Source organism: Chenopodium album, chromosome 13 (genome assembly GCF_948465745.1).
Source record: "Chenopodium album chromosome 13, dcCheAlbu1.1, whole genome shotgun sequence".
Classification (NCBI taxonomy): Eukaryota; Viridiplantae; Streptophyta; class Magnoliopsida; order Caryophyllales; family Amaranthaceae; genus Chenopodium; species Chenopodium album.
In genome coordinates, this window is record NC_137846.1 from 49061713 (window position 1) to 49085978 (window position 24266).

At 35.1% G+C, this 24266-nt stretch overlaps 4 protein-coding genes across 6 annotated transcripts; 1 reads left to right on the forward strand and 3 right to left on the reverse strand.

The window, feature by feature from the left end:
- Positions 1-588: 588 nt before the first annotated feature.
- Positions 589-4069, forward strand: LOC145575634 (putative disease resistance protein At4g27220). Its single transcript, XM_081633468.1, has 2 exons — positions 589-3793; positions 3909-4069. The coding sequence occupies exons 1-2, from the start codon at positions 880-882 to the stop codon at positions 4067-4069; spliced, it is 3075 nt and encodes a 1024-aa protein (XP_081489594.1). The 5' UTR covers positions 589-879.
- A 1180-nt stretch (positions 4070-5249) lies between these two features.
- LOC145576788 (uncharacterized) lies at positions 5250-7314 on the reverse strand. Its single transcript, XM_081634490.1, has 3 exons — positions 6954-7314; positions 5766-5974; positions 5250-5657 (listed from the first exon to the last, which is right to left on the reverse strand). The coding sequence occupies exons 1-3, from the start codon at positions 7041-7043 to the stop codon at positions 5450-5452; spliced, it is 507 nt and encodes a 168-aa protein (XP_081490616.1). The 5' UTR covers positions 7044-7314; the 3' UTR covers positions 5250-5449.
- Positions 7315-8211: 897 nt separating this feature from the next.
- LOC145576789 (uncharacterized) lies at positions 8212-10762 on the reverse strand. Its single transcript, XM_081634491.1, has 3 exons — positions 10408-10762; positions 9103-9308; positions 8212-8741 (listed from the first exon to the last, which is right to left on the reverse strand). Exons 1-3 carry the CDS (start codon positions 10495-10497, stop codon positions 8522-8524), a joined length of 516 nt encoding a protein of 171 aa, XP_081490617.1. The 5' UTR covers positions 10498-10762; the 3' UTR covers positions 8212-8521.
- A 5365-nt stretch (positions 10763-16127) lies between these two features.
- Positions 16128-23116, reverse strand: LOC145574870 (COP1-interacting protein 7-like). Of its 3 annotated transcripts, none has more exons than XR_014098209.1 (10): positions 22748-23116; positions 22368-22550; positions 22031-22173; positions 21457-21488; positions 21318-21370; positions 21076-21228; positions 20683-20933; positions 18482-20160; positions 17072-18251; positions 16128-16481 (listed from the first exon to the last, which is right to left on the reverse strand). XR_014098209.1 is itself a non-coding variant. In XM_081632741.1 (10 exons), exons 1-10 carry the CDS (start codon positions 22804-22806, stop codon positions 17546-17548), a joined length of 3126 nt encoding a protein of 1041 aa, XP_081488867.1. In that variant the 5' UTR covers positions 22807-23116; the 3' UTR covers positions 17414-17545. The 3 variants fall into 3 exon arrangements, 2 of the variants coding, with proteins under 2 accessions (XP_081488866.1, XP_081488867.1); XM_081632741.1 differs by lacking the exon at positions 16128-16481 and having other exon boundaries at positions 17414-17551; positions 17685-18251; XM_081632740.1 differs by lacking the exon at positions 16128-16481 and having other exon boundaries at positions 16900-18251.
- Between the last annotated feature and the right edge of the window lie 1150 nt (positions 23117-24266).

Genomic DNA, 24266 nt, shown 5'->3' on the forward strand with positions numbered 1-24266 from the left:
ATGTTCTGTTTCCAGAACAGGATAACAACTACTTATCCAACTACTACTATTAATTTTAGTTGAATATTATACATTTATTTGATGTTGGAAATATGCAATAAGGAAATAGAATACAAACTTTCAAGGCATACCTACAATATATGTTACCTAACAGATATTTTATCCTTTTTCAGGAATTGCAATGAAAAGAGTCTTGTGCAATTTATTGGCTATTAACTTAGATGACGAGTTGAAGACTTCCCTACCTTATAAAAAGTAGAAACTTACTCTTATGAATAGTGTAATGCCAATTATACCCTTTAAAATGTGCATTTACATATATACCCTCATTAATATGTACAAGTTTTTTTAATGAATAGTATTTGGACAATTATACCCTCTGAAATATTTAATTACGTACTTATTTGCTTTCATGCATTAATGTTAGTTGTCTTGGATATTTATACTCATAAACATAGTTGTGTACATATTTTTTTGTCACTAATTTTGCCAATAACTAAATTTGTGCTTTTAAAACCAAGCCGAAAGAGTAACTAGATATGACTAGCTATGCGCGCGCATCGCGCGCGTTAGCTGCCCTAGTATAAGAGAAAAGTAGACTGTCTCACTGCTGTTGAATCAGATAACCTCACAGTCTTGAAGAATGCAGAGATACAGCCTGGAAAAAGGCAAAAAAGTGAAGTTGAGTTGTGGTTCGCAAATGTCAAAGAAAAGAAATCGGAACTTCAACGGATTGAAACTGAATTTAGAGAGAAGGGCCCCAGCAGAAACCTGAAGAGCCGCATCGAAAAAGAAACCAAGGAAGTTGAAGAACTCACTCAGCAGGGGAAGTTTCCTACAGGAGTTGTACTGGATGATCATGAAAGCACGAGAATACCAATGGTAGCAACAACGTTGGTAGGCCAAAGTTTTACTGAGAATGTGGATTCGATCTTAAAGTTGTTGAAAGAGGATTCTGTGTTTGCAATTGGTGTATATGGAATGGGTGGCGTCGGAAAGACAACCTTAATGAAACAAATCCACAACAGGCTCCTGGAAGACTCTGGCACTGCAGTTTATTGGGTGACTGTGTCACAAGATTGTAGCCTTGAAAAGTTGCAAAATGAAATCGGGAAGGTTGTAGGTCTGGATCTATCAGAGAAAGATAAAGAGAGGAAGAAGGCTTTATTATTTCATAGATTGTCTGGGATGAAAAAATCCGTGATCATCCTAGATGACTTATGGAAGCATTATCTTCTAGAGCAAGTTGGCGTTCCCCTTAATTCGAGCAGTTGCAATATTGTAATGACTACCCGCTTGAAGGAGGTGTGTTGTAGAATGAGCTGCCAAAAAATCATCAAAATTGAGCCCCTATGTAAAAATGATGCTTGGAAATTGTTTGCTAAACATTTGGAGGAAATACCAAGTCATTTGACTAAATTAGCAGAAGAAATTGTTAGAGAATGTGGAGGTTTGCCACTTGCATTGATAACTATGGGATGTTGTGCAAGAGCATATGATACTATTCATGATTGGGAAAATGCTCTGTACGAACTGAGAAGGCCTGTTAGTAGGCAAGAGGTTATGGAAGAAGAGGTTTTCCGAGTGTTAAAATTCAGTTTTGACAGCTTGAAAGACCGAAAGGTACAAAATTGTTTCCTATGTTGTGCATTATTTCCAGAAGATCGAAGAATATATAAAGAATATTTGGTAGATCTTTGGATTGATGCTGGGCTGCTTGACGAGGTACCAAGTCCGCAAGACAAAGTAAGTAGAGGACATGCTATCTTGAATAGATTGTTGAGCTCATGCTTACTGGAAAGTGGGGAATTAACATATTTTGAAGATAGTGTGCAAATGCACGATTTGGTTAGAGACATGGCAATTATTATCACCCAAAATGATCCCCGTTTCCTGGCAAAATCTGGTGATCAACAGGAGGAAGTGCCTGAAGAGGAGCAATGGAGCAAAGGTCTGGTAAAGGTCTCATTGAGTCATAACAAAATCATGGAGATTCCAAATGGTATGGCACCTTTGACCCCAGAACTTACTGTGCTGATGCTCAATAATAATCCTCTAACAAGGATTCCAGAATCATTCTTTATGAACATGCGAGCCCTCACAGTTCTTGATTTATCTTATACTTCTATTGTGAGGTTACCAGAGAGTGTTTCTGATTTGGAAAATTTAAGGGCGCTCTTACTTGCAGAATGTTATGAGCTAACGTATGTGCCGTCACTAGCAAAGCTTTCAAATTTGAGGGTGCTAGATCTTGATTATGCTTATAAGCTTGAAAAGGCTCCAGACGGGATTGAAAAATTAAAGTGTCTGGAAAAGGTAACTTATTTGCCATGGGATGTATCTGACAGCACTGGCTTCAATAAGCTCATTCAATCTTTACCATCGTCAATAAGTTGCTACAAATTTAGGCTTCATGACCCGAAATTGTTCAATAGTGACGAGTCTGGCGACTTCAATATTTTTGAGAAGGAAGTGTGGGTAGCAGGGGCAGAAATAGGAGATGACGAAACCACTTACATGCTCCCGGCAACAATTGAAAAGCTTGAGATAAATAAATGTGATGTGAATAGAAGAAACCTGGGAGATGTTTTTCCCACCTTGGGTTTCGCAACAGACTTAAAGAAGATGTATATACGTTACTGTAATGGGTTAAAGTACATATCATCTGCGTCATCGTCATCGTCATCGTCAGGGCCACAACAAGGCTCTTTCGCTGAGAACATATATCTTTATGATCTGCCTGATTTAAGAGGGATAATAGAATTCGGGAGATGCAGTTTTTCCCACCTTTGCTATCTAGAAATAGAAAAATGTCCAAAAATAAAGGTGATTTTTCCCCTCCCGGAGAAGCAACTTTCCCTTCCAAATCTAAAATATCTTCGGGTGTCAAATTGTGCTGAGTTGGAGGAGTTATTTGAATCAAACAATGGTAATCATACCAACTCCGCTGTTGCTCTTCCTAACTTGGTTACTGTATACTTATATTCTCTACCAAAGTTACGAAGAGTTTACATGAACCTGCATCTCTGTACTTCGCTGGAAGAGCTTGGTGTAATCTTCTGCGATGAGCTGGAAGAGATATTTGACGGTGGTGGCAGCAATGGTTCATCATCTTCAACTTTACAGGGTGGGACAGAGACACTAGTAGTTGATCCCATGAATGCTTGTTATCCACAACCCAACCCCATCTCTGTTCTCCCCAAATTGAAAATTATACATTTGGACGGTTTGCCGAAGTTGGGAAGCATCTATAAGGACCTCTGTCCTTCGCTGGAAAAACTTGATGTGTGGGACTGCAAAGAGTTGGAAGAGATATTTGGGAGCGGTGGCAGCAATAGTTCATCTCCATCTTCACAAGGTGAGACAGAGACACTAGTGGTTAATCCCATCTCTGGTCCCTTCAAATTGAAGATAATAAGGTTGATGCGTCTACCTAAGTTGGAAAGTATCTGTAAGGACTTGCATCTCTGTACTTCTTTGGAAGAGCTTGAAGTGGAGTTTTGTCCGAAGATAGAGCGAATTTTCGAAGCACCCCAACCCATACTTACTCTTCCTAATTTAAGGAAGCTTAAATTGCTGAGGCTACAGTATCTGAGCAGCATACATAAAGGGCTACTCCTCTGCATTTCTCTAAAAGAGTTTTACGTAGAAGGTTGCTTGAAGCTGAAAAAGGTACCGTTGTCTGACCACCTGATATGTGATGACTCACCGTCCAGTTTACTTTCACTGCCCTCGGAGTCCCACAACCCGGAGTTGTGGGAGCTCTTACAGAGCAAATACTCTGAAGATGCACGTCTCCTATCTGATTTTATATAAGATCATGTTAAACTTGAAGAACATAATCAGAACCATTTGAAGCTGAAAAGAAAAAGGAGCGACCTTGAAGGCTAAAACTCGTGATTTTACAGATTATATCGATCAAGTTTCACTCCCAGCCTCCCTTCTTCCTGCTGCAGATGAAGATAAGAATAATTGGCTTGCCGATCAACTTCTTCTACCGCGGTTTGTCCTTACTGAAGATGAACAAAATCAGATAAGTGCTTGGGGTGCATCCCTGTCATTATCCTGACATTTTTCTGTGTTTATTTTTATTTATTATTATTATTATTATATGTGGTGCAACACCTACTGCGTAAATGAAGTTGTATAAAACATGATTCTTCTATTGATTTGTATATTCATACTACAAATTATACATATAAAGACATAGGTAGGCACTCTACATTCATTCAGTTTGTTTTGAATTCCAGGAGTCTCCTTCAATTTTATAAAAGGAGATGTCATATATGTAAATCATGCTTCGTATCTTTTGTATGTGTAGACTGTAGGGAAACATAAATGATGTTATTGCCTTATAGGTGATGTTTGAGAAGGCCGAATATTTTTTACATTAAGTTCGTGTTCGTGTGGGCTGATTTACTAAAGAATATCATCAATGAGGTTGAGGACTTATGGGAGAGCAATAAACATCTTGTTTGATTTAGTTATTTATAGTTTGGTGAAGGGATGACATTTCAACACTTACTCAAATCAGAAATTGACATTTGAACAAAATATAAATAACAATTGGTAGATTATAGCAATTTTTCTTACTTATAGTACTCAGATCTTCCGTTGAAGTGTAGGGGGTGGGTGGGGGTGCTTGTGAGCTTTCTTTCCTCCATTGAAGAGGCTACTCAAGTAAGAGTTTTTTATATTTCGTATTAAAATTTTATTAGTAAGAACTTCATGTGATTTGAGACGACCCAGAAAACCTTCATCATTCTTACTAAATAAACTTATTTGCTTTCTCATTTTGGTCTGATTCTGGTTTATGCCATTTCTCCTTGAATATATTGCATAATCTCATATATAATTTGCTTAATTTTTATAGCATAATGAAGCTTTTGTTCTGATGAATTCTCTTTGAGATTTGTCGTGTCAAATAAATTATTTTGTGGCTTATCTTTCAAGGTAAAGATGTTAAGAAAGTATGAGTAGCAGAATTGTCTGAAATTGAGCTTAGTTTTCTTGTTTCATCCACCTGACTGCACTGGTTTAGGCACTTGATGTGACTTTTTCATACAAATAATATTAAGATAAAATTTCTGAAGCTGCTTGGTTTGGGCAGCAGCTGTTGCGAAACTTGTTTCAGTCAAAGCATCAGAGCAAAGAAAATTGTTACCAATAAACATATTAAGTACCAAAAGAACTTATAACACTAAACACGATAACATAAATAGGCCGCTATTGAATCTAGCTTACCCAAAAAAAAATAAAAAAATACTAAGCACCAAAAAGTAGATACAAGATAAATCCTGCACATAATTCCTACAACCAAGATTTTTAGTAAGGTCAATAAAGTTATGAGATCAGGTGAGTAACAAGTTAATAACCCTGAAGAATCATTTTGTTGTGTTGTGTTTTTTCCCTTGGCATCATGACACAATGTTTATGCTAGCGATGAGGGTCAGCCTCTCGCCTTTGAGTAGGAAATGTAGTAAAATTCCGAGAAAATGGCAGTAAAGAAGGTGAAAGCAGCTCCAGCTGCAAAGACTCCTTTCCTTAGAGCCTCACATGATGGTGGGTTCTCTCCAATGAAGACCCTGTATTTTGTGTGGTATCCATTCCTTACAGAAGCCGCCAATAAGCAGACCTCAGCAACGATGAAAGTCAGCCTGATATAGAAGATTCAGTTATTCAAGGAGAAAAATATTGCTGAATATCTGTTTTAAAAGCTTACTTAAATTATGTATTGTTATGAGTCAGGTAAAAAAAAATTATACCAGCAAAAGATGAAAAGAGTGGTGGCACAAGCCCTTGATCCTCCCGGCCTTAGACCCTTTCCACAGCATAAACAACGGCTAGCCGCCATAAGAATTACTTGGCTAGCCAAAAGACAGAAAAATGCTCCTAGCCCATATCCTGTTGCGACAGTGTCTGTATTATACCGACAGTATTGGTAGTTCAAGTCTCGGTCTGAAATTATTTGGGCCTGTCATTCAAAATCAATCACTTAAATCATTTCCTTAATAATTCTATATAGTACTGCTTTTATGAAACAATCTTCATCTTTGGAAGCTGGGTGGTCCAGTCGGATAAGCTGAAAGCCTCTAATTTTTAGCAGTAGTTGGTGTTTCTGGCCTCTGATCCAAGATGATAAACAAAAAGGATACTTTTTTTGCTTTTTACTTGACAGTGTAGGGATTACAAAGAAGGCCAAGTGATGGGAAATTTTTTTATCTTAAGAAGCCGTTACAAATCCTGCTTTTATCTTATACATTATGAGTTTGGAAGATACAAATCATCTGCAAAATCTGAAAGTTCAGTAGTTTTTGGTTCAAAGTTTTGCCTTGATGTTTTACTCATAAAAAACACGAGCAATGATCATGAAACTGTATTTTTTTCAACTCTCATCGCCAAGTGTTTTGCAATTTAGCTGAGATATAAGAAACTTTTTACCAAACATAAAAGACTTCTCATGATTTGAGCCTATATGACTATATGTAATTATGTATGACAGCAAGAACATACACAAAGTGTATGATAGTAGAGTATTAGGAAAGGTTGAAAAGTATGTAGCTTAATGTCTAGCAATTCAGCCTTGATTAGCTTAATTTTTTACGAAAAACTGTCACATTACACAATTTTAAACTCAAACCTCAAAACTGAGCAGATCAGAAGATCAATGAAACTAGTTAGAAGACTGCTAAATCAGGAAATCAATTAAATTCTAAAAGTTCTGTTTTTTCTCTGTTTCTGTAAGAGTACTGGGAAATCTACCAGATCCAGTATACATAAAATTAAAAATTTTCTACTAAATCAAATCAAATTACGCACAATCACCATTGACACAACCATCATTGCATCAGAGAAGTTCTAATCTATGCTGCACGAAAACGGAGACAGTAACATCTAACACAAACAGGTCAAAAACTAAACTTGAATTATGAGATATAGAGCGATAAACTTACAGTACTCCGTCTCTTTTCAGCATTGACAGCAAGCCCAAAAGCGATGATATCCAGGATCAAAATCAAAATTATAACAACCTTTGAAGCCATGATTTGGTAATTAAGCTTGCAACTTCCAAAAAGTTCTTCAGATATGTAATTTCTCCTTCTGTTTATCTCTTACTCTCAAGAAAAGATAGATATGAGTTTAACAGCTTTATAAATGCTGGCAATGGCATCTGATCTGCTTGAATATTTTATAAATGCTTACAGAGTTAAAATGCTTTGACACTTTCATTCATGCTTAAGTTTTTCTGGCACTGATGCACATGATTTATTTTCCTCCATTAATAAAGTCAACGATAATTATATAACCCAAAGTTTTTCTTCAAGAAAGAGTAAGATTAAATAACTTTATCAAAGGTAAGATTTTGTTGACTTGATTTTCTGGTTTTGATATTTTATGTACTCATAATTATTTAGTGTTGTTTAAATTATGAAGTAAATTGCAGGCTACATGTGGACCGACCAACCGAACTAAAGGCTACATCACATTATGTATTGGTTATTTTCAGTCCCTAAATACCCTTCCTTGCACTATGCATTGGAGAGCGGCCAAAACTAAAAAGTGGTGATTTAGTTCAGGATGCTTCGGCGACAGCAGCAGCAGCGGCAGCAGCAGTGGTGCTTTTGCAGCTACTTGCAAAGTCGGAAGATTTATTTCAAGTGACGAAATGTGAGGAGTTGGAGGAGATAATTGTATTTCAAAGTCTCCAACATTCCAACACTTCATCCTCAAGCATTAGATGATAACAAATTGCAAACTATCTGACACTTCCCTTTGGGTTAAGACTTCAGAAGTTCAAAGTACTGAGATTTCTACCAGATTTACATAATGTATACAAGAAACGACATTATGAATGTTCAATGCTAGAGAATAGAGATGATGCTACTCTCAGAACGACTTATCAGTCTCTTCATCCAGACTGATCTGTAGATAAATCTGTATGACTCGGACTGGTGGAAGGTACAAAATCTTTGGGATTTCCCCAGAGACTCCAGGTTCTCTCTTCTAGGATGACTATGATGTTATCGTGGATGATTGATTCCGGTTGGATCATATTGTAAAGTCAGGGTTTTCCTTTGTACATTTGAATGCAACACACTTGATCAAAATTCACTTGCCAGAGTTCATACAACTGATACCACTCTTATCAGTAAAATTTCTTAAGTTTAGAGTTTGAAAAACTGATATCATAAACACCGAAAGCCATGGATGTTGCCAAAAAAATAGCAATTATTCATATTCAAGTCACACTAACCAAAGAATCAGGACATTACAATGACAGGAACCATCTATTATATGTTTCTCTCTCACAAATCAGCAAAATCTAACAAAACAACCGTACAAATACACAGCCAACACGCAAACATTGAATACGTGACATCTGCTACTTGTAAGAATTTCTAAAATCAAGATTAATGGCCAAAAAGTAGTTCTTGTAAGCACATCAATGAAGACCACAAAACATCATATATAGTGAGTTCTTCTTGGAATTTAAGGACTATACTGATCTATGTACTGTGCCTCATGGTCTGAAGGTGTCCTTTGCTTTTGAGTAGAAAACATAGTAGAAATTAGAGACAATAGCGGTGAAGAAAGTGAATGCAGCTCCGGCTGCAAAGACTCCTTTTCTTAAAGTTTCACATGATGGGGCTCGGTCTTCATAGAAGGACCTGTATTTAGTGTGGTAGGCATTTCTTGCAGAACCCGCCAATAAGCATATCTCCGCAATGAAGAATGTCAACCTGACATGAATGAAAATTTCGTAAAATTAACAAGGTGAAAGTTAAAAGGTTCTGAATTATGAAGCAAAGACAGCAAGCAAGCACAAAATTCCCAGTAAAAAGACAACGAAAATTGAATTTTAACATTTTCCTATGACTTCAAAATTATTCAAGAAAGTATTTGGGATGGGGCATAGATTTCTTATCTTGAATTCAGCAGTTTATAAAAAGAATAATAAAAAGCTTTTTCAGTTTGGTTCAGGATAAACTTAATGTGCTCTGGTTAAATTACTATGATAATTCAGGAAATATGAAGTTCTATGACTTCAAAACTATGACAAATACAGTTACAAGTTAAGCAACAGATATATAAAGGACATACCAGCAGACGATGAAAAGCATGATAGCACAAGCCCTTGCTCCTCCTGGACCGAGAGCCTGACCACAGCAGAAGCATTTGGTTGCTGCCATGGCAATCGCTTGGCCAGCCAGAAGGCAGAAAAATGCACCAATTCCATATCCTGTGGCAATGTCTGAATTATACTGACAGTACTTGTAGTTTGCGTCCGGATCAGATACGATATGGGCCTGTTCATAGACAAGTCTGTCAGCTACATGTCTAAACAAAATGCTGAGATTCCTATATTCAATAGTTTGGTCTTTCAGAAGTCAGTACTGTAATATTCTAACAATTCTATCAGCTAGTTCATGGATCTTGCTTCCTGTTCTAAAGTCATCAAACCAGTGGCATTATTCTGTTTGAATTCAAGCATTACAAAGAAAGCATAACTAACAGAAGCAATCCGAGCTATCAAATATCAGCTGCAGTCGGAATAACCCGAAGATCTTAGCTGTGTTCATTTTGTTGTTACTTCTGTTTAAAGTTCTTTAAACATATGAAAATTAGACACCCTTTCTCTCCTTCCACAAGAAGCGAAAAAAACACGAGCTCAAATCGTAACACAAAAGGCATATACAGCCTAAATTCAGCCTAACTGCTTAAGACCTTATTGACAAATTTGTTACTTCTCATACAATTAGGCAAAGTAGATCATTTCATAACTTAAAAAATTCATAAAAACAGAATCACAGCTAAAAAATCCAAGCTTCATAGCAATTGAACAGCAAAACAACAACGATTTACAATAGATTCGTCTTTAATATCGAAATTACAATATAATTTATGGACTATATGAGTGATTGAGGCTCCAATTATTTGCTAAAATCAATTAGATATGACTAATATCAACACCCACATGGATCCACAGCTAAAATAGTCTCTCAAGGTCAAGATTTTTCCAGTTATATAACATAAATTATACTACAATTTAACTCAATTATTATTCAGCATATCATTGGATCAACAAACTTCAATGGATTAAAAATTAATTGATCATAAAAATTATTAAAAATAAATAAAATCCCTCTGAGTTTGCTCTGTTTTATGAGAGCAAATAAATAAAAAATATTGCATAATTGACTAATGCTGTCAGATCAAGCAGAACTAATCATAAAAATTAAATAAACCAATCAAAATAAACACAATCACCCTTCAAATCAAACAACCCATCAGCTAAACTCCACTCGTACCATTACAATTACAATTTACACTATCAACATGAGTATTAATTCCGTCCCTAAAAAAATATCATCTAAACAATCACATACAAAGAGAAAAAAAACTTACAGTGCTTCGTCTTTGTTCAGCAGCAACAGCAAGACCAAAAGCAATGACATCAAGAACAATAATGGCAATAATAACAAGTTTTGAAGCCATAATTTTTCACAAGTTTACAAGATCTGGGTTTTATTTATTTATTTTCTCTCAAAATTAATTTTTGTAGTTGATAAAAGTGAAGAAATGTGGTATAATTTAGTTTAGAACTTTAAGAGTAGGTGGTACTTAAGAATTAAGACAGAAAAAAAAGGTGTGGAAGGTGAAGTAGTGAAGTGGAAGCATCTAATGTAACCGCTGGAACTCAGAAATGAATACGACTTCATACCAGCTTAGTTAAAGCTGGCATATGTCTTTCTTTAATTTCGACTTCTTTTTATTTTATGTGTAAATTGTGTAATTTATAGTAATATGTATGGCTTGTTCTGATTGACTGAACTGAGGGTCTTTAGTTCTGTTCAGTTCTGCTCATTTCAGTTCAGTTCAATTCAGCTCTTAATTTCCTTTTCTTATAAAATATTCATTTCAGTTCAGCTCAGTTCAGTTCGGTTCAAGTGATTTAAATCTATTAGAACAGGCCCTGAGTTGAACTGAAGTGAACTGCACTTATTGGAGCTGAGCTGAACTAAAGTGAACTGAATATTTTGTGAGAGAGGGAAATTAAAATAAGAACTGAACTGAACTGAACTTATTGAAGCTGAACTGAACTGAACTGTATATTTTATGAGAGAAGGAAATTAAGATAAGAACTGAACTGAACTTAATGAAACTGAACTGAACTTGTTGAAGCTGAACTGAACTAAACTGAAAATAAGCTGAAGAGAATAGGCCCGCAGTGTCTCTAAATTTCTAGAAAAAATAATCCGATATGCTTAAAATACTACTCCCTCCGTCCCTAAATTACATTCCCACTTCTTTTTATAATGTGAGGAATAAATGCTAGAAGTAAGAAATGTAATTTAGGAACGGAGTGAGCAGTAGTAGATGTTTTTAAATGAAAATGGGATAGTACCAACTTTAATGTAGTCTGACTTTTGACTACCAAATTTTTTAAAATTTGACGGCTAAAATTATTTGTTTTTTGATTTATAAGCTGAAAAAGCAATAACATTAGATGAATAAGAACCAAAATTATAAAAATAAAATAAAATAAAATTACCACATGTTGATGAATAAGCAATAACATTATATGTTCATTTTTATTTACATCTGAAATATTCAGTTATATAATATTAAATGTATAATTTTTTTTTTATTTTTTTTTCAGTTTCATAGTCTTTTTATTTAACTCTTATATTATACTCCGTATTGTAAATTTTCATTTTTATATATTGCAATGTTCAGAAATAAATGTTCATTTTTTTTCTATTAAATGTTCATTTATATTGCACTACTCCAGCTAAACATCTGTGTTTAACTAGGCGAACAAATTAAGTTGGACATGCATGCATACATGATCACCTTTTTGTCCTAAATGTTGTTGCAACTCTATATGCTCTTTCTATTCCTCTTCTCATCAACAATGGTACACATTCATATGTTTTTATTTGCTTTAGTAGGTAAGGTGAAGTGCACTATTGGACCAGAGTCACCAGAGCATCTCAAATGCCAACTATCCCCGGATGCATGGGCAAGGATTCATGAAATTAGGGATGTAGTGAGATGACAATTTTACCACTAGATCAAGTACTAAAAAAAAGTTGACAGTTTAGGGAAAATAAAGAAGATCACTTTTGATATTTCTTGGTATTAAAGATGTTTTTTACTTTTTTCTTTTTTTTTTTTTTTTTTTTTTTTTTTTTTTTTGTAAGGAGAAAGACCCTACTGGAACACCGGATCAAGACCTCTCACAAGCTCTCCCAACCCGGGATAGCAAGCTAGTACATAGATAAATCTAGTAATCTATAGTATTACAATATGTTCAAATTTTAGGCAAAAAATATACCTCAAATGTAAATATTATACAATTAGTAGTGTGTCGGTGAGGTCCAAGTCTTAACATAAAACGGTTGAACACGAACAAAACGCCATTGTTTGATTTGTCAGTCATCTTTCTTTGTCTTCCGGATCTCATAATAATTTATGTACCACATGCACTTTAAAGATTTCTTTATTTCGAAAATTCATTTAATTTATTAAGCAATTTGGAGAATATAATTAAAAAGTCAGAGAGAAATGGAGGAAATTGGATCAAATCAATTCAGTTTAGTTTAGTTCCAATCAATTCAGTTTAGTTTAGTTCCAATCAGTTCCAATCAATTCAGTTTAGTTTAGTTCCAATCAGTTCAATTCAGCTCCTAATATCTCTCTCTCATAAAATATTCATTTTAGCTCAGCTCAGCTCCACTCAGTTCAGTTCAATTCAGTTCAGTTCAGCTCAGCTCAGTAAATGAGAACATACCCTAAATCTTTCATATGTAAGTACAAAACGGGATACGTATGGCAAGTAATTATTTTTATGACACAATTTTTGTATGTGGTTGGCCAGACCGTGTGGCTAGGGTTATTTATTCTAGGGTTACTTATTCTGGGGTTATTCATATCTTTTGGTCATTTATTATTTATTTAAAGGGTACTCATTTGGTAAGGGGTAAATTATAGGGATTACTTATTTAAAGGTTACTTATTCAAGAGTTACTCGGTCGGTCAGGAGTGGGGTTACTCTCACACACAAACGCACTAACCGACTGAGTAAGTAACTCTACAAATAATCCTTGAATAAGTAATCCTTACAATTAACCCCTAAATATCTTGCTACGCCTTTTAAGTGAGCCAAGAATAAATAGAAGTATGGAGTATATACTAGTCAAGTGATCACATTTTAAATGTTTTTTTTTTCTTTTTCATGTACACATAGTCACATATCCACAATCTTACTATAATTACTTTGCCTGAAAAAATCTTTACATACTTAAACTTTTTGTTTCCGTGGAGATCTCTAGAAAATCATTTTTAAAAATGGAAATTAAATATTATAACCAATTTTCTATAGTAAAAAAAGGTAATGAAGAAGATTATATGTTTTATCTACGTTTAATACACGTTTAAGGGGCTAAAAAAATCAGCACAGAATAATGTTAATACGAGTATATTAATAATTTCTCTTTCAAAATATCTAGGTCATACTTTTCGATTTATCTCCTTTCAAAAGCAAGTACGCTAAAGAACGAGGAACTTAATAATGGGTTTTTTTAATTTTTGCATGCCTTTCCAAAGCTATGAATCCAGAAGCAAAGCTTCTAAATGGTAATCAAATTTTTTGTTTATTTTTTATTTTTTTTTTTTACTTTTTCTCCTGTAAAAGTTGATAGCTACAATACGATTAGTAGTAGAGGTTTTAATGATTTTTTCGTGTTGCTTTTAGAGTTTGCCTCGAGTAAGTTTTTTTGAAAACGTTGCCTCAAGTAATTTATCTAAGAGATAAACAAAAAAAAAAATTATCACATGATATTTTCATATATAATTTAATATTTTATTTAATTTTAAATTCATCATCAAATGTGAAGCCTATATTTAATGAAAATTATTAATTTATTTATGAAAGGGTCATGAGAGATAAACAAATTGATCTCTGTATTTTCCCTGTAATAACAAATTAACAAGGTTATACAAGACTTATACTTCCTCCGTTCTATTAATATTGCAACAATGGACTTTTTGCACTATTCATCACTCTTGTTTGACCATATAATATGAGTTATACGTTAAACAAAATATAGTCAAGTGGGATATTGTTGGATTCGTCTTATAAAATACTTTCACAATATCAAGTTTTTATAATTTTTACGCTTACACAATAATAGATATTTAGCATATAAATTGTGTTTTGGGATGCGTAATTTCCTCCTTGTTGCAATATTAACAGAACGGAGGAAGTACAATTTATTTTTTTAATTAAAAAAGGTGACTTATGCATAGTCGCGTTAATTGTTTACACTATATAGAGTTTTTTTTGGTTAATAAGTCACAGTACGTTGTGATGTAAATGTGAGTTAAAATAACTTTCAAAATCTAAACTTTATAGTATAAGGACATAAATCATTAATGGTCAATTATGAAATAGTTTTGTAATGGAATTTACTCGTACAAATTTTTTTTACATTTGTATTTTGTATTTTGTATTGTTCAAAATGTACACATTTGAACATTTTCCGATTCCATGAGATCTTGGGATCGATTCTCATCACCCGCACTTGTGGCTCTCTAAACACTAAAAAAAATACATATGAAGTACTTTGTATTTTTTTTTTTTTGAATAGCAAGTACTTTGTATTTTAATTTAAGGAAAATTAATAATTTGAAGCTTAAGAGCAAGATGTTTTATACTTGATATATTTTTAATTATTATACTTGTTATATTTTTTCTTAAATCAGCAAGAAGCCCATTGAACAACTTCTATATCGCCTCAAGTTCCTGCAAGCAAGGAAAAGTACAATTATCGCCCAAACATGTGAAGATATGGCTAAGCTCCTTCAAATTGGTGACTTTCAACGAGCTTCCAACTTGGTATAACTCCAAAGATATACTTATATGTAATATAAGCTTCATAGATGTCTAACATGGATCAACCATTTCAAAATTAATGGTGGAATATACGAGACAATTATATTAAACCGTAAAATCATGATAAATCCCTAATGATGTGAAATAGCAGGTTGCAGTCCAATTAATTCCGAATGGAAGGTTAAGCTTAGACCAACTTAATTATCGACGTGATTTGTGTTATATAGGTTGAAGAACTATACAGGGAAAAATGCAGAGCCACTGCTTACATACTGATCACTGAAGCCGGCGAATGCATCCTCCACAACCTCAGCAGCATTACCAGAAACAGGCATTACCTCTGTTTTTAAGTACTTTGTATTTTCTTGGTTGTGACTTGTGATGTTTTTGCACTCATCGCCGTCTCTCCCTCTCCACCCCCCCCCCCCCCCCTTCCCCCTCTTCTCACAGCCTCACTCACTCGCTCTCTTGTTTTCATTCGTCAGGGACATGACAGTGGATGTAAAAGAAGCTGTTTCTTGTCTGATTTTCGCTGCCTCAAGATGTGGTGAACTGCCAGAGCTTATCAAACTGAGAAGCCTATTCCAAAATTGGTACAGCAATGAGTTTGATGATAATAACGTAAATTTTCGGCCAACAAACTTTGTGAAGTTAGAGCTGAAGAGTGCTTTGTCCTCTGGTTCAATATCTAATGAAGTGAAGCTTGAATTAGTCAAAGAAATTATCAAAGACTATGCTGATTGTCGTTCGATGAACTGTCAGCAGGTGAGACCGAACTGACACTGAGTTTAATCAATCTGTTGTTCCCTTTCATTTCTTATTCTGTTTCCTGTTGTTACAGGTTTGTGATGTTGATGATAAAAAACACTACTTTAAGGATAATCAAGCTCTGAATAAAGGAAAATCATCACCAGAGAAGCCCAAGCATACTGAAAGCATGCAAAGTTTACCAGATAGGATGATTCTAGATTCTTTAAAGCCCGACCTGTTAAGTGAAAACGGCAGGGATTCTGCACTTCAGACACTCTATCTCAACGACAAAGATGTTAGTTTTTTCCTGCATATCGCTCCTTAACCATCCTCAATACCCAGAAAAAGGAAGAAATGAAAGAACTATTTCTACCTCATTAGATGCCATAGAAATTCCATATCATACCATTTTAATTTTAATTTTTAATTTTGTTCCAGATTTATGTTATCCATGAAGAACAGTATGAAGGTTATCAAGAACAAGGTCTGAAATATGAAAAGGGGTTGTCAAAATTCCCCAAGAAGCCTAATCCTGGCTATATATCAAAGAAAGCCAGCAATGGAAGCCATGAAATAAATTACATTGACGATGCATCCTCCCGGAAATTATTAGAGAGTACACCCCAAATCCAAGAGAAAGACATTGTCTATTTGGATGATATGAAAGAAAAGACACTGCCTCAGAGTTATTACGACTATGAAGCTACTAATCTATCTCCGAATTCAAATGGTGTAGGAAAAAGAACACTACTTTGCTGTGACACAAATGCTTATCAGCCACTTCCTCAGGAACCCTCAAAGAAGGAAAGCAACAAGCATAACCTCAAGAAGTCTGCAGGAGATGATAACAAAACAAGAGTACGAACTGAAGCATCAGGCAATTTACGCCAAAGCTATGATGGTAGGATGAAACAAGATATTCAACAAAGCAAGAAAAGAACATTAAATGGTTTCTTTGAAAATGAGGGAGGAGATAGAAACAACTTTTTATTAGGTCATGTCCATCCCAAGCTTCCTCACTATGAAGAGCTAGAAGCTTAAGTTCAAGCACCCAGAAGCTGGAGTAGGAAACGGTAGTAAAACTAATTAGCAAAATAGAGATTTTCTTACTAATCTATGGCTTAATGTAGATATACTTCACTATTTTGTGGATAAAATTTTCATTTCATCCAAGCAATGCTTTCTTGTAGCCTAGAATAGCATAAAGATAGCAAGGGGGAAAAAGTAGGGGGCGAAAAAACAGGACCAGGTACATTCAAAAAAATTGCATTACAGGGGTATATAACCAAGTACATACAGAGATATCAACCCAAAGAATACAAGCCATAAACAAAACTATAAAAAATCAAGTTGAATAATGTACTGGATCAAGGAATGATATGCACACACTATAGCCTAAAGGACTTAAAATGAATAACTCACAGCTAGATATAATTCACATGCTCTTGAAACTAAGCAGCAGGCATCAAACGTTGATTTGTGGAACTGGTGATCCTTGTGCCATATGTTTATCGTAGTGGTTAAAATTTGTGCAGCAAGGGACCCTCGCTCCCTTCCTTTATTATCTGCAGTATAAACATGAGAGAACCATCAAAACCGGTGTATAAAATTATCTGTGTTTTCTCTACAACTTATTGTGACGCTTTCAGTCTTTCTTTCGACCAAACATGAGAAGCTTCCTGAAACCTTTAGCAGATTTTGGAGAGTTTTCAGCACCATCCCATTTCTTCCTCTGGATGGGATCTGCACTCACTTCATTAGTTGGTGGAGGAGTTGATTCTTCTATCTCGGAAATTTCTGTAAAGCCTAAACTATTCCCGGTTTTAGTAGCTTGCTCCTCTTCGATCAACGCAGAACCCAGCTGTTTGGGAGGCGACTCTGGCAATGGGTGGATGCTCAATTCTGGACCAGATTTATAATGATCATCAGAAACTTTTTCCTCTTTCGGAAAAGATAGAGATTCTTTAGATATTTTATCATTTTTTTCCTCAAGTAAATCCAAATTTGTGGGATGATCTTCAACAAGGTTGCCTACCTTTTCATCTGAAGAATTGATCTGTGCTACTACTTTAACATCTTTATTGATGATTGAAGAAGTAACGTGCAGCTCTTTAATGTCTTTTGGATCCTCAGTCTGTACTCCTTGCATAGTGGGCAACTCCATTGTTGACGTTGGGGCGCCAATCTTTTTAGTACCCTTTTCCTCCTTATTGTCTGCAACTGATGAACTTACCCCGTTTACATTTTTAATGACAGCTTTTTTCTCCGAAGGCTTGTTCTTTTCTGCATTCACTTTCTTGGCATCTACACTGGCTGTCTTCTGTGATCCAATGTTCACATTAGCACCTTTTACCTTAGTAGCTTCTTTCTTCGGTTGAGTACTTGGGGCTATTGGAGATGTCTTTGCAGCTGCGAGTCGTTCAATGGTAGAACTTCTGAGGATGGGCTTAGGTTTTGACTTATCAGAGCTAACGGTAGATGGAACTGCTTTACTTCCTGTTTGAGGCTTTCTAGATGTTGCCGGGTTACCACCAGTTCTTTCAGCAATTCGCTTTTGCCTTCGAATAACTAACTCTTCCATTCTCTTTCTTCTTTCTTCATCCTGTCAATAGTGATCATAGAGAAAATGAATAAATGCAAATGGAATAAAAGTATCAGGTAATAACAATGCTCTTTTTAGCAAATCAAAGAATTTAGCTGTTAAATATAAATTATAAAATTAAGAATTATATTTGAACTTTGGAAGGTTCATTGTAATTTGATTTCAAAAATGTACTTGAATAGCATTATAAGCTGCCTACTATGAAAGATCCTTCTAGAAATGATAAATACCTTCTCAAGTTGGGTCTTGGGAGTAGATGTTTTACTGCCAAATGTTGACCTTTTAGGCCCTGGTGTAGTATCAGATTTAGTTTTCCTTAATGATCCACCCAAGGTTCTTGATCTAGGGTCCTTCGTGGAAGCTTTTCCACTCTTTTTGTTGTCAGGTCCTTTATCATTAGAAGAGTCTACACTCGCATCTACATCTGATTTCTTAGCAGGATCATTCACGGACATGTAATTTTCAAAATCAAGTTCAGGACTCCAAGATGGTTTTACTTGTTCCACCACCGCATCATGATCACGAACCATGTAAATAGCATCCGGTTCATAGAAATTATGTGTTTCAGACTTTTGCTGAGGAGCTGTTGTTCCATTTTTAAAGAGAGTGGCCTCAACCATATCAGAAACAAAGCTAATATCAGTCTTCACTTGGGATTCACGGTGGTCATCGGTTAGTCGCCCCTGAATCATGAGAGAATCATCAATAACATCTTTATTTTTCTTCTCATCCTGATCAGCTGAAGATCTCACATAATCTCCTTCAATAAACCTCGGATGGTTGTTTCCACCCTGGTATGCTGCTACATCTGATTGTTTCCCAACAAACCAATCATCACTAGTTTGACTTTTGACTATGGAAGAATGGGAAATATCATCAGACAGTGGCACTCGTGCATAACTTTCCGGCTGTTCACCTCTTTGCGAAAATAGGAATTCCTCAGGTGCACTACCCCTTCTCAATATTGGGAGGGTACTCTCACTGGGGTCAAAGCCTTGAGCAGAGAATTTACCCGTGTCAGCATCATGTCCTGTACCCTTTCCAGTAACTAGAAAAGCATCAGTAGCAATTGGTTTCTGCTTTGATCTCTCTTCTGCTTCTGGCTTGAAAGCAGATGAATTTAGCTCATGGGACCTATCTGTGGTAAAATATTTTTCTTCAACCAACTCCAAATGTGGCTGAGGATTGTTAGAATCTGACTCCTCCTCCCTCATTAACAGCTGCTGCAAAGCATCCCAATTTTCATTTCCTTTTTTCCCATTCTTCACTGAAACATCTTCATCATCCTGGCCAGCAGAACCATTAACAGAGCTAAGGTGCTTGGAGCCATTTCGTTTTTTGTGATGGCGAGAGGTTGACTTCTTATGCTTCTCAAAGGACCCAACTGCTTCCTCCAGCTGCTGCTTGAGGGAATCACCATTTATATATTCATCCTCATCAGATGAATTGGTCTCAGAAGACCCATCCTGTTCTCCATCTCTTTTGTTAGTAATATAATTAATATTGCGTATAACAACTTTTCTTGAACCTTTTTTCCCATGCTTTTTCCTATGAGAATGCTCTGACGAAGAGTCTGTCTCAGAACCAGATCCACTGGACTCAGAGTATTCCTCACGATCTTCCTTCTCTGATCCCCGTGCATTAGAGGCTTTTCCCTTCTTTCTGGATGATGATTTGCGATCACGGCGATCATATGATTCATGATTAGCAGAATTATTAACATCAGAAGGCCATGGCATATTTGCAGGGTAATATTGTGGGGGAACCTGCATGCCTGAGTAACCATAGCCTTGATAGGGGGGCATCTGCTGATACATGGGACCCTGAAAGTTACGAAGGTATGGCGGAAATTGTTGTGCCCATGGATGCGGCATTTGTGCTTTTGCATCAGTTGGTTGAGTCTGAGAATCTACATTGTATTATAAGAAAGATTTCAGGAAATAATCCAGAAGATGTTTACATTTTCACAGTGATAACTAAGCAAATCGACAGATTTGTCTATGGTCAATCCAATACAAAGGTATGGACCAAGGATAAAACCAAGTATGGAAGACTAATAAAAATGAAAACTGACATGGTATGAAAATCTTTAACCTGGTCTATGTGTCAAGCAACATGATGGGAATGGGGAATAAGCTATATAAAACCAGTTTTAATATCCATAATATAGTTTGCAGCATAAACCACATTAATTAAAATGGTACAGACTACAGAATATTAAGACCATATAAAGGTTGTAGAAGAAAGATAAGTGAACCCGGAGATTGATGCAAGCAACAGTTTATATATTCTCATCTGTACTTTTGTCTGTGTTTGTGGAAATTTGCTACATTGGGTATGCAAGTATCAGGTGGGGTGCTATTTATGCATCTTAAACTGGAGAATATAACATGGAACGTTAGTAAGAGATCAGAAAGTATTTCATACGCACCTTGGGTTGCATCCAAACTTCCATGACTAGTCATAGAATCAGACAGTGACACATCTGTACTTCCGTTCTGCTTCCCTGCAGTCATGAGACCTTGGGAAGGATCATTTTCTTCACCAGCAAGAATAATTCCAGAAGTTCCCAAGAATGCCAATTCGGGTTGCACCATAGCCTGCATTGCAGCAATCTCATCCACCCAAAGCCTATCTTCATTTTTCTTCTTACACAGATCCTTGAAATTTATGCAAGCTTCCCTAAATGTGATAACAATGCAGATATCAGACTTCAGTCAAGCCAAATAGAATACCAAGTTTGTGAGACTAAAATTGAAGTCCGGCTTTTTAGAGGTACGGAAGTTGCAACATTATTTGCAGTCCACGGTTTACTTGTATGTACCTCAAGCGTGAAGCTCCAAAAGCATCAGCAAACAAAATGAGGTCATGCAAATTATTTATTTCAAAGCCAGCCGCCAGAGCTCGAGCATAAACCATAGCTTGTTCTTTCCGGAGTACTGCTTTACGAGTTTCCACCACACGCTGCAAACGGGCCCTATAAAGTGAAATGCAAACAACCAATTACTATCAATGAATTTGTTGACTTCATAAGTTTCATATGACAACACTTGACAATTTCCTTACTTGGAATTTTCTTCCTGTCCAAGATCACTGCTTTCATCCAATTCCCCTTTTGTCTGAAACAGCAATTAAACAAAGAAACTATCAATAACATTGCAATGAAAATGACAAACAGATTAATCTTGCTTGAAGGAATTCCTACCTTAAACGAAGCACCTGAAGCAATAGCATTTCCTGTCAAAATCCAGATTCAAACATTCATCAAACAACTAACAAATTTCTGGTCTTACATTCATAATATTAAATCTTATCTGCTTACGAAATTAAAATTAAGAATTTCGGTTTCCGGGTTTATAAATTGATCAAATCAAACATCGTACTTACCATTTCCAACATAATTAATTACAGACATTCATAGTTGTTAAATATACAATATAAGTACATTACACCAAAGTAGACAAAAGCAAGAAAAGAAAAAGATCCCAAAAACATACAAATAATACTATAACTACTATACTATTACCAAAAGAAGGAAATCATTACAATCAATCAAACTCCATTAACATAAAATTTAATGGTTTAATTGAAATGATGATTACTCTCCACTTTACCCACCTCACCCAATACATTGATTTAATAAAGTTCATTGCATCATAAATCTAAATTAACAAAATCCAGTCAAACTAATCTCCAACCCAAATAATTACCAAATCAAAAAAACAATTCAATAATCCAATAAATCTAATCAAAGAACAAAACAATTCTCCCTTCATTACCATCATTATCAGTCACAACACCACCATCAACAACCGCATTCGACGCCTCGTATGATTTAATCGAATTCTCCAACTGCGAAATCTCTCTCTCAATCGTCACAAACCGTTCTAGAACCTCCGGCGTACTCAAAAATCTCACAAACCTAATTAAACCAAATCAAATTATTACACAAAATCATCAAATCAAACCAACTTAGAAATAACACAACATTCCTAAATTCAATACCATCTCCTTCTCAAATTATTTGCAACTACTCAAATTTTATATATCAAATCGTTGCAAATAATTTAAAACGGAGAGATTAATAATAAATAAAATCAACTAATAGATGAGTACCTGAGTACAGTTCCTTTAGTAAACCAGTGAGAATTAACTGAAGAAGAAGGCGGACGAAGTGTAACAGAATAACCACCTTTAGAAATCTGATCTTTAGCAGATCGTAAATGCGCAATGAACGGCGCTAGTAATCCATACGCTAGCTTCTCATTCGATTTCCCAGCAAAAATTACCAATTCACACCTATATCAAGTCAAATATATTAAATCAGTGACGAATTGTCACATATTATACTACCTCCGTTTCAAATTATTCAAATTATTTGCAACGATTTGATATAACGGCGTGAATATAAAATATCAAATCGTTGCAAATAATATGAAACGGAGGTAGTATAACTCATTAGATTATGTTTTTTTTATTTATTTATTGATTCAAACCTGGTACGAGTAGGAGTGAGCTGGAAGAGGACGTAATCGAGACGAGTAGTAGACTCCATTGATGATGAAAGAAGGAGTTAGAGGAAGAACAAGTATTGTGATGAATAAAAGTATAGAGAAGAAGTAGGTGAAGAATTGATGAAGGATGGTTAATGGTGTAACAGAGACATTCTTGAGAAAGTACAGAGAAGAGAGAAAAATAAATGATAATGTATTAAGGTAAAATTGGTAGAATTTTTATTGTTTGATTATAAATTTAGATTAGTTTAGGTTCACATGGAGTGAACAGAGGAGGAGGGAGGAGAGAGAAAATGGACAGCAAGAGGTGATGAAGAAGAGCACATGGGAGTGAGGGGGAAGAAGGATGGATGTATTCCAAAAAGATAGAGATTTCTTTTCTGGGAATTTTTTTTATTTTTATTTAATAATAATAATAATAATAATAATTAAATAAATAAATAAATAAATAAATTTACCGGGAAAATGTGGGGCCGGAGTTTTTTAGCTTGGTAACTTGGAAATAAATGCCGACAGCCGGCTTACGCCCCGGTAGTTAAGTGCCGTTGTTGTATCGAATAATTACATTTTTACGGATGAGGTCAATTTACTGAATTGTATGACATAGATTCCAAGAGGAACAAATTTAATATGCTACTCTTTCCGATCTTTTATTAGATTTCTATTTCTACGGAGTAACATTTATTTCTAAAGAGAAGTGAGAATGTAATTAAGGGACAGAAGGAGTAGTATATTATCTTGTTTTTATTAGAAAAAAAAATTGTGTAAGTTTTGGTTGGGAAATTAAAATTTCTTGGGTAATCAATTACCCCCTCTGTCTTATAATATAGTTTATGTTTGTATTTTTTCACGGTATTTAAGAAATAGCAGGAGAAAATGAATGAAGCATATTACTTCGTGATAAAAGTGAAAAGTACAATCATAGACAAAAGTTAGATAGTGAAAGTAAAAAAAAAATTACAACATGCGTGCAAAATTCAAGACTCGAGAGTATATTAGGATTTATAATGAATAAAGTTAAAACAAGTGAGGGTATAATAATCTTTACTTACTATCCAAAAATGAAAACAGAATAACATTTTGAATCTCTAAAATAGGAAAAAATGAGCTATATTATGGGACAAAGGAGTACATATAAAATCTTAAACTTAAAAAATGTACATATCATGCATGTATCTTACGAAATAAACATCGCCTTTTAAGGTAGAACATTTGGTATAAATAAAAGGTATGTGGAATCATCCTCATAATGCTTGTAGCCTTGTACCCCATCTACTATTATAATGTTCCTATGCTTTTCTTGATACTCCCTCCGTTTCACATTACTCGCAACAATTACTAAATATGGGTGTTTCACATTACTCGCAACAAGTTTTTTTTTTCCTTTTTTAGTAAGTTTTTAGGGGGAAAATGTCTATATTGCCCTTAGTTATTTTGTTTAATTTGTTTTAAGAGAAATTAATCAAATTCATTTCATCCTAAATCTAAACAATTAACTTTA